The 11584-nt window shown below is 36.7% G+C and overlaps 1 protein-coding gene across 1 annotated transcript; it reads left to right on the forward strand.

Annotated features, from left to right (window-relative positions):
* Window positions 1-2514: 2514 nt before the first annotated feature.
* Window positions 2515-5582, forward strand: barx1 (BARX homeobox 1). The gene is made up of 4 exons (XM_060858604.1): window positions 2515-3072; window positions 4378-4669; window positions 4862-4946; window positions 5047-5582. The coding sequence occupies exons 1-4, from the start codon at window positions 2790-2792 to the stop codon at window positions 5242-5244; spliced, it is 858 nt and encodes a 285-aa protein (XP_060714587.1). The 5' UTR covers window positions 2515-2789; the 3' UTR covers window positions 5245-5582.
* The last annotated feature ends 6002 nt before the right edge of the window (window positions 5583-11584 follow it).

Raw genomic sequence — 11584 nt, forward strand, 5'->3', positions numbered from 1 at the left:
GCTGAAGGTTTAAAAAAGAAAAAAAATCTCCGACAGGCTGAGACGCAATGCGAGTCGCATTCTACCAAGCAAGCACCACGTCTGAACGAACCCACGTTTACCAGAACTCTACTGGTTAGTAAGTACGTATTATTAATGTTACAACCCGAAGTAAAAAGCTGAAGAAACCCTAAACGTTAATGGAAAAGACCCGCGAACCCGAGTGACTGAGGGAGAGACAGAGAGCTGTTCTGTGTGTGACTGTGAGTGAGCAGAGCGAGACACAGCAACACAATACATCTGTATGTGTGTAGGGGAGGGGCGCTGTGACTAGCCTATCACAGAACGCTGACACAATCAGCTACTCAATGATGATTTTCATTCAATCCGAGCACAGATATTGACTCGTATTACTCGTATAATACTCGTACTCGGCAGAAGTGCTTTATCCATACCAGATACTCGTTTCAGCCGAGTATCCGGCTCATCTCTAATGGATATGACTTTGTTTATTTTAGGGAAAACTGGACGGGTGAGTACTTCACATGACATATGTTGTGGCACCCTCTGTAGCATGACATTTGTAGCATGACATGACATATATTGTCATGTCAATCCAAAGGCCTCAAACGCTTGAACCCGGGAAATGCTGCTTGCAGCTTTAATTAGGGTTCAAGCGCGAAGCGCTGGAAACCTATTGTTTTTGTTAGGATTTTTATTATTATTATTATTATTATTATTATTATTATTCCGCCCTAGAAACGATCGTGCAGCCCAAACCGTAAGGCCTAGAGAGCTCAAACTTGGTCAGATGGTAGTACTGGTCCCAGTTACTCAGGGCCAAGGACTCAGCGAAATCGGACAATTTGGGGCGCTTCAGCGCCCCTCAATGCGTTTGTGCCCATAACTCCTCAACCGTATGTCCAAATCTCAAGTGCTTTATATCATTGGAATCTTTGGCTCATGACTTAAAAAACATATATATCTCCGCATTATATTTCATTTCCGCATTAAATTTTTTCGCTATAGTGCATTTTGTCCGAAACCTACTTTTGCGACCTAGTACTAGGTTTTTCGCCTGATCGAGACCAATCCAGTGCAGTAATATTCTCTGGAGTCTCAATGTCAATAATTATCGAAAAAAAGTCGAAATTTTGATTCAGGATCCTTAAGGGGCCCCAAAACGTTCGGACTGTGAGGAGCCAGTTTTACTAAAATGTCAATAACTCAAGAACTAAATGAGCTATCAACACCAAACCTGGGACACATGTGAAAGAGGTCAAACTGAGGTCACAGTTCAAAAACCGCGGCGATTGGCCACTTGGTGGCGCTATAACGGAAAAATCACTAAAAACAGCCCCTTTTAAAAAAAGCCCTCTAGCGTCAACCAACAGTCCAAAAACCCAATTTTGTGCTGACTCGTAAGGCAAAGTCTCAGAATCAGAATCAGAAAGGTCTTTATTGCCAAGTATGTTTTCACATACAAGGAACACACACACACACTTACACACACATTTACACACACATTTACACACACACTCACTCACACTCGCACACTTACTCACACTCGCACACTCACATACTCACTCGCACACTCAGTGAACGTGATAACAATATAAGACAAAACAGAGACGTTTTGCTTCACACGAGGATTGTAGACTCACCGATATGACTTTGTTTATTTTGGGGAAAACTGGACAGGTGAGTACTTCACATGACATATATTGTGCAACACGTTGGTAAGCTTTTCTGTATTAGAGACACTAGGTTAGGAGCGGGTGCCACCCTCTGTAACTTGCGGGTCACTTTGTGTATGTGAAAATCCTTTAAGGCCTTAAACTCCCTAAAGGCCTTAAATGCTTGAACCCAGGAAATGCTGCTTGCAGCTTTTATTATTATTATTATTATTATTATTATTATTATTATTATTATTATTATTATAACCTGCCATTTGAGATAAGATTAAAATGAAGGGAAATGTAGATTAGACTATGAACTGTTTCATTTATGTACCCTGTAAGCTGGTCATAACATGGTTAGGCTAATTGAATTTACAGTTCTTAATTTTATGACAAATACTCACTATAGTAAACTTGCATTGTGAGAGGGTATGTGAGATGGAAATCTTCATGAAGAATGAGCAATCTATTTGTCTTTTGTCAATTACCATGAGATAATATTTACAAACTCTCACGTCGTTCTAGCTCTGAGAGCTTTTAACTTATTGTTGAGACTGATTCACTCGGCCACACAGTTGTTTAATTCTATGGCAGTATTATTACTGCAAGGCTTTCAATGTGCACAAGCAAGAAAGACGTTTACGGTTTTTTGATTGCATTACTTTTAGGCAAATTTGGAATGGAATACTACTTTTCTATTTTAAAATTCAACTGAGGTTGTTATATCGTACTGCTGAGCAGTGCTACTGAAAACTCAAACTTTTGCAGGCACTGAGCCCCTCTTTGTGGGCGAGGTTGTCATCGGTATTTAAAGAAGGAGGGGCCTTATGTGACAAGACCTCTTAAACTTGTGTGCTATCGAGTCAAAACTTTCGTGGCTAAGGTAACACACTACTCTGGTGAGAGGATCAAACGTCTTATCTCAACTGTGAGGACACGGGCATATTTTAGACACCCAAAGCGGAAAAGGACGAAATTATTGTGTTCATGAGCTCCGAGGTCGGATATCACTATTTTTGCGCATTAAAAAGATATAGCCGCGTCCAGGGTGGCTCCAAAGAGCTAAGAGCGGGATGGATGTTTCTCCTTATGAGCCTCGGGTAGACATGTGATTTCTTACGCACCAGATCGATGCGAATTTTTACGCACCACCGAAAATTAGAGACTCGAAACACGGAAGAAGTGTGTCGCGTCCAGAAAGGCGCTATAATGATGCAGCATCCTCTGGAGATCGGTGCACACTATTACCCCGCGGAGGCACAGCAGGACCACCGGTCTCACCGGTACAGAAGCTTCATGATTGAGGAGATCCTCACCGAGCATCCGGACCACAAGGCCTCCCCTCCTGCAGGAGATTTACTAAAATTCGGAGTACATGCGCTTTTGTCGGCACGACCGTATCCAAATCACCTAGGTAAGTGTCCATGTTGTAATCAGAAATGCACATAAAGATGACTTTATACACCAAATACAATACAGTTTAGAAAAGTACTCTTTACTTAATGCTATTAATGTTGATGAGGAACACTGCAGATTAATAAACGCTAAAATAAATATAAATCTTGAAAATGATAACGTTTAGGCCAAATATTTTTTTGGTTTATTAATAATAAAGTATTATTATTATTATTATTATTATTATTATTATTATTATTATTATTATTATTATTAGCTTGATAATAACATGTGAAATATGCTTGTCATTTACTTTTACCTGCAACGTAAAAATGGCAGCTTAAATACAGAACAAACAACCAAATACAACAACAACAACAACAACAATAATAATAATAATAATAATACATTTGATGCTTTATTTATGAGTCGTTATGTAACCACATGATATGAACATAACCAGACACAAAGCATTACTATGGTCTGAAACATTAAAAGAGTCATTTATCCAGAACAGCCCAAATTGGCGGTTGTAACTTCACAAAAAGGAGTACACAACACAGAGGTGGTGCAAGGAATACAAGGAAGTTTATTTTTATTATTAGTATAATAATAATAATAATAATAATAATAATAATAACAATAACAATACTTATTATTGTTATTGTTATTATTATTATTGTTATTGTTATTATTATTATTATTATTATTATTATTATTATTATTATCCCTGCGCATATTTCATGTTTTTAAGGCCTAGTATCTGTGAGCCTCTGTGGTAATCTGTGATTTTTTTTTTACACAGAAGACACATAGAATGGGCCTGCTGAAGTTCCCAGTGTCAGAACGAGTCAAATCATTGAAATTGGTGGGACGAGAATGTTGTCCCAGTGCCGTCTATCCGGACAGCACTTTACTGAAAAAGCTTTAATCCTGGTTACACTATTTCGGAAATTTTCTTTGAAAAGGTTGCATTCTATTTTTGGCATAATAGATCGCTGTAGGGACATTTATTGAGTTTTGTTCAAAGTTAAAAGCGGAATAACGCGGCTTACTGGAGTTAGTAAAGACAAAATAAATCATTCTCTATGCGTTTCCTATAGTTTACTTAAACTAGCAATATTGGATAGTTAGGAATAGGTATATAGATAAATAGATTTTTATTAGAAAGTTGTTTATAGGTATCGGGTGTTGTTGAAAAAGCTGGTGCCTTGAACACACAAATATATCTTTATATGCGCGAGAATAAATCATTTTCTGATTATTTTGTTCACATAGAAAAGTCTCGTCCTCATAGCCGCCTCGTGTTTGTTTCATTCCTCAGTGCTGAAGGCAGAGCAGAGCGGCCTGCTGAAGTTCCCCGTGTCCCCGCTGTCATGTTCTCTTGGGCCGCCTCTCGGCTCTGCTCTGCTCCCCGGGCCTCCAGGGCTCGGTGTTGGCTCAGCCTCGCACCATCTGCCACTCGATCTTCACCTACGTGGAAAACTCGAACCCGGAGCCGAGGCGCTCAGCAAAACCAAGAAAGGCAGAAGGAGCAGAACCGTGTTTACCGAGCTCCAGCTAATGGGTCTGGAGAAGAGATTCGAAAAACAGAAATACCTCTCGACCCCGGACAGGTTAGGCAAGACTCACAAGTAACAAACAAAAAAAACCCTTGTATATTACTTCATTAATTTACACCTACAACTGTGGAACGGTTTTGAGGTTTTTCGTGATTAACAAAACTATAACATAAGTTTAGTTTTAATAATTAATTGTTATTGTTTTTTTAAACAATTTAAAAAATATTTAGTTGTGTTCTTTCACAGAATAGACCTGGCTGAGTCTTTAGGCCTCAGTCAGCTGCAGGTCAAAACGTGGTATCAAAACAGAAGAATGAAATGGAAAAAAATCGTAAGTGTCGTTTTTTTCCAGTTTACACATGCACGTAGTTTAATAAGCGCCTGGTATGTATGAAAAATATGTTAATATTCATTCGCTGTTTATTATTTAGGTGTTGCAGGGAGGAGGGCTGGAGTCCCCCACCAAACCGAAAGGGCGGCCAAAAAAGAACTCCATCCCTTCCGGTGAGCAGCTTTCCGAACAGGAGAAAGAGAGGACACGGGAGGCCGAGGGCGCATCTTCATCCTCTTCGTCATCATCATGCTCTTCATCTTGTTCTGGCCAGTCTGAACCCAGTCAAGAGGAATAAACGCTTCAAATTTAAGGATGCACAGGCTAATGACCTCTCATGGATTGTTTCTTGTCGAAATCGACGTTTTGGCACTTAAAAACTGATTCAGTCAAGTGGACCGAAAATATGTTTCCATTATGTTAAAAAAAATATAATGGACGCCTGTTTAATCTTGTTCATCTCTTTATCAGAAATTCAGAGCAGGATTGAGAAGATTGGTCTCTCACGTATAATTAACACTTTACATTGGAGACGTCGCTTCGCAAAGACAGTCTTTCTGCAATTCTAGTGCTCCGTGGTTTAACTATGTATGAATCATTTGATTTAAAAAAAATTAAATGCTCTTTTTACAGAGACAGATGATTATGTTTATTATTAAATGAATTAGCAACGTATTTATTTGTATATATATAAACTGTGAATTAATCTGATGCTGAGGATACTGGATGGTTTCGAACAAATACCATTAAAACATTATAGTATGTACGCCATAAGCACGTAGACCTAAAATCAATGGGAGATCCCGTCTAAATTTATTTAAATGCTGGGTGCATCTAAATGTTACTGAAATATAAATAATGAAAACAGCTGGATCTTTGGCGGATAATGAAATTTGGGATAGCCCTGAAATGGCAGGCTTCACTTTTCCTCTCATTCGTTTATGTATTACGCATCACATCTAGAAAAGTAAAAAAATCACACACGCTCTGTAATTTACTACAGTATTGTTTATCGCCCAAGTTTAAACGCTGCCTCTGGCCTTGAAATGTTTACGTACCGCATTTTCATTTAGGCTGCGTTATTTCCTTTTTATAGAATTGGCTACATGTGGAAATAATTGTGTTCGGGCTCTGTGGTAGACCAGTATGCAGTTTCATAAACAGTGAGCGTTCGATATTGTTCAGTTTGAACTTTCCTGTCGAAGATAGTGGAGGAAATATCTCTAGCCAAGTTTATGTTGCTAAAATGAAATGTTCAGTCGTTAAAGAACAGCATTAGTGTTATTTTAAATATGACAGATATAACATTTTGTGTAATTCTCCACAAAATGATTGAGGTATATTGATTTAATCGTTACATGATTTGAAATTGCGCTCAAGAAAAGATTCATTTATAATATTTAATTACTGCTACTACTACTACTACTACTACTACTAATAATAATAATAATAATAATAAGAAGAAGAAGAAGAAGAAGAAGAAGAAGAAGAAGAACCCAGACCAATTCAAACGTGCTTTTGAGGCTATTCGGAATAAATAGAATTATATAAGACATTTGGAAATTGGGCTCTTTAAAGAAAAGTTTGCGCACAAGAGTTGAACTTGTCTAGATAATGCTGTGGATTCTTCCACAGCATGACCTTCTAAGAAGAAGAAGAAGAAGAAGAAGAAGAAGAAGAAGAAGAAGAAGAAGAAGAAGAAGAAGAAGTAGTCTATAATAATCTATTAATCTATATTGACCATGAAAATCTTGGAGAAAGAGAGAGAGAGAGAGAGAGAGAGAGAGAGAGAGAGAGAGAGAGAGAGAGAGAGACCATTTCATTTGATGTTCGAAAATATTCCTACTATGTTGTATTAGTCCCATTTTCAGTGAATAATACTGCACATAAGTATATGAATATTGTTAAAAAAATTTCTAACTATAATCCATGTTTTTGTATTATCTGTTTTGTTTTCTGTAACTGTACACTTCAGTTGTGCATATGCAGTGGTGCATTTTAAATCTGAGCATAACTTTTAGCTCCCACTGTATACTATAGACCTGTTTAACCTAGCCCTGGTTCTGCTATTTCAAGAAGCAATTCATTTAGTATTTGATTTTTTCCCTCCAGATGTTTATATGTCTAAATAAGGAATATACAAGAAAACATAAAAGATTAGTTCTAATCGCAGGTTGAAATATAATTATTACTTGTCATGAAAACGTAGTTTATAAATGTTATTGATGGTTTCTCAGGAAAACAAGACCAAACATAAAAGGCGTTCAAATACACCACGATTCTATTGTTTATTTAGCTAACGAGTTTTGTCCATTTTCTGCTCTTGAATTAGAGAGGGAGCTGAGCTTCAACTATTTTCATTTTCAGCATTTGTACCACATTATAAACCGCCTCATACTGGATTGAAAGGAATAATTCGCAACAAATGATAGGAAAATATTTAGCCTCAATTTTAGCGTTTTTTTTTTTTTTTTTTTGTAGCAATAACAATCGATCTGCTGGGTGTTAGATGCGTGATCTATTTGTGCATCTTATTAATGAAATTCGAGATAGTTTAATCAAGAGCTGATATTAAGTAATTACATTGAGATTTTAATAGGACGAATATTTTGGTTGAAAGGAGAGTAATATTTTCACACACACACACACACACACACACACACACACACACACACACACACACACACACAAATCTTGAACAAGCAATAGATAGATGGACGGACGGACGGACAGACGGACAGACAGACAGACAGACAGATCAAGTGAATTGAAGTGAATCACCTGAATTTGTTAATACCCTATGTATGCAAAAAAAAAAAAATCCCATCTTTGGGAACTTGGCAATACTTTATATTTTATAAACAAACAGAAAAGTATACATTTTATCATTTTATATATTATTTAATTGTGTTAATTATAAATTACATTGTACATATATTTAGAACTGTGCCAGTATTTGTAACTGGCTAGGTACCAATGCTATTATGTAGAGTCGTGTTAATTGCACATATTCCAATTGGTTCTTTTCCGTAAATTGAGACGCACTTATATGTTAAATTAGATGTACATTAGTACATTATTACATAAATAAATGTTTTTAAAAAATGTCACTAAACTGTATTATTCTACGTATAACTTTAAATGTTTTCATCTAAATCGAGATATCTATCTATCTATCTATCTATCTATCTATCTATCTATCTATCTATCTATCTATCTATCTAAAAATTATTTTAAAAGTACACTAATCACGTTTCAGGTGAATGCACCCTTGACCAGAATAATTTTTCCTGTGAGTATAGGACTACATACATACATACATACATACATACATACATACATACATACATTACTCTCTTTCACTTAGTTAGAGCACACATTCACGATTCACTTCTACAGTTTGTAAGCGTCCTAATACGCGCAGTTTACAATCATAGATACACAGTGAACAGACTGTGTACACTGTTTGGTCATGGATGTTGTTACCTTTTTGTAGAGTGACTATGAAAGATTCTAGTCCAACTGCAATGAGCAAGTGCTGATCGCTATGTTAAAGAGCAGACGGGGAGCTTTAAGAGTTTATAGGGCACGATGTGTTCCATTCAGCTAAAGTGTTTGTTCTTGAAGACACTTAATACCCTGAGTGCACAATAACAGCGGTGTAAGATCTCCGAAATCCCACTAGTTCGTTTGCTTTTTCATCCCTCTGAATTAGAGCTCCCCAGCTAATGGGACATTACATTTTTTTACTGCTTCCAACGTCAATAACGCTGATCCCTCCTGTACAAAAGAGATGATCTGACAGCGCAGGTGCTGAATTTTCATCTTTGAGCTATTTGGGTAAAGAGCTCACAGAAAATAATCGGACTCATTGTCTTTTCCTTTGAATTCAATCCATCATGGTTGAAATAGTAGCTAAATGGTCTGGAACGCTTAAATATATGCAAAATGACGACGCTCAAGTATTAAACTCCCCATGATTCATAGATGTAAATTAACTGAACTCCATGAATACCACAAATATGCATGTAATTTAATAAGCATATAATTGTGTATTTTGTTGAGAGAAACGAACAAACACGCATTAAACTGGCAGTGCTTTTTTTCCTGGTGGTCTTTTGCAGCAGTGTCTCAGGAGGGTTGAAGGTGTGTGTGGGATGGAGAAGAGGGTTAGCAGGAACATCTGCTCTGTTCGCTACCTTCCTATGTCTTAGTAAAAAGTCTGAACCATTCACCACATGAACGTGATCATTATGCAGATTAAAGACAGGTGCAGCTGCACTTTTCTGGTGGAAAAGATTATTGCCATGACAGATTCGGTGTTGCAGACATAATAATGGCGAAACCTGTGATACACTAAGAAAATAATATTCTAGCCTATAACTAGCAACAAGTTTATGAAATTTATATATTTTCGAACGCACGAGATCAAAATGGTTAGATTTCGTTTATTTATTAAGATCTGAATGTCTTATGAATATATACGAAGATTGCTAAACATTAAAAAAGCTGATATTAGTTGTCACACAACATACATGACCCCAATCTAAATTTATCTAAATCTACATTTAGAGGACGGGTTCAGTAGCTCTATGGAATCGAGAGCAGATTCTACTGTTTATTCTATAGGGTCCTACACGTTAAGCCACGTTAAGATGTTTAAAGATAACACATTTGGGCAGTTGATAATGCTTAGAATTTGAGATTAGAGATTTTGTGTGACTTTGTCGTTTGAGTTTGCCTAATGAGAACTGTTTATTTCGTGGGCTGTTATGTTATACGAATTATGTTGTAAGAAAAGTTTCGGACGGTTTCAAACTCCACCCCTCTCACGTACGAGCTGATTTGTAATAGTTCTTTCTAATTTAGGTTCTTTACGTGTGGAATCAAGAAGGGCGGTCGTTAAATTGAGCTCGACTTTTGGGAGGCCTCACTGGAGGGAACTGGACACAATTAAAGGAGCTCTGATTAATATGACGAATGTGCCAAAACTGCATATGCGGCGTATGATCCCAATTAGACTGAAATCCTACTCGGCCAAAGTGCTGCTCCACATTCATCCGGCCATGCGTTCCCATTTTGTTTTCGTTGGACTGTCGCTGACAATGCTCTTTTTAGTCAATGGTTTCAAAAATAAATTACAAGTGATAATGTCAAATGTGTGGCACGCACATAAAAAAGGATGCTGCAGCTATTACGGCTGCAAAACATACTAATCATTTGAAGAATGGCTGCGTTCTTTATAATAGAAGTTCTGTTCATTTAGAAACGTATCAAATGATAATCATAATAGTGAAAAGATTCTTATAAAAATGCTTAAGCTAACACTGTGGCTGGTTTGTAGATACACCATATAGACCAGAGAGAGGACTTTTCTGACCATAGCAACGTGATGGCATTGTATGAGGGTGCAAAGTTTAAACAATATTATTACTATTAAATAAACTATTAAATAATCCCATTAACTCGTTTGTTATCAACGAAAACCCATTTGTTTCTGCTCTCTGACATTGAAGGCATTCACAGGCGCTGCTGTGCAAATGAATCTTGTATATAACATAGTTCATAATAAAGGTTAACTTAATAATGAAGCACATATATCAATACACATTTCAAAATGTAGAATGGTCATTTTTAAAAATTTTAATTATTAATTATTTAATAATTAATTTTTAGTATGCTGCTGTAGACCCCAAAACCCAAGGACATGTATTGAGCTACATGATAGCACACCAGAAGTAATAAGGAGACTTCCACAAACAAGTGGGCCTAATATTCCTAATTAAAATATTATGACCTTGTGATCCAGCTCTAAAGAAGTGCACGGAGATTCAAATGTGCTGTGTATTATTAAATGTTTATTAATTACATTATTTACATTTATTAAATATTTTTTTGCATCAGACTGTCAAAGCACAAGGTTCATACGGGAAATACGTGTTTGCGTCGGAGAGCTGAAGCAAATGGGCTTTAGTTGGTACATCACTGAGAAGCCAGAATCTTAGAGCAGTTATAGACATTCTGGGAGGTTGTCTTTAAACTCATATGTGGAGAGATCAAGCTGAACAATTGAAGTGATGATTAAGATCCATACTGTTCTGTCGATCAACACAATCATTGCCAAGGTAAGGGATCTCCCTCCCACAAAGGAGTGTTTAAAACAGACATCACGATGTATTTGTTTTAATTTGCAGTGCTAAATGTATGTGTGCTGTCTGGTTCAGCCATAAGCACCAACAGTGAGAACAGAACTTTAGAACAATTGTTAAGTAACCAGATATTCTATTCAGTCTTTAGGACAAACAAAATAATGATTTTGAGTAAACCTGACTACAAAAGATTAAAATCGATTCATTAAAATGCCTCAAAGGTCTTTTCCTAAAGTGCAACATATGGCTTCTCCAAGCATTGAAACTAATGAAGCCTGGCTGATTTCAGCTGTTTATAGTGAACCAATCAGGCATCCCTGGATGTCAGGCCTAAAATAGGAACTTTACATTGACAGCTGAAATGATGCTCCCCTTTATGTGGTCTAATGCCTTCCCTCCATTAGTTATATTATATCCATAATAGTCAATTGGATAATTAAAAATACATTTTATGCATGTTTTTCAGTGTTTAAAAAGTGCTTTTCCAAA

The sequence above is a fragment of the Tachysurus vachellii genome, chromosome 22 (genome assembly GCF_030014155.1).
Source record: "Tachysurus vachellii isolate PV-2020 chromosome 22, HZAU_Pvac_v1, whole genome shotgun sequence".
Lineage (NCBI taxonomy): Eukaryota > Metazoa > Chordata > Actinopteri > Siluriformes > Bagridae > Tachysurus > Tachysurus vachellii.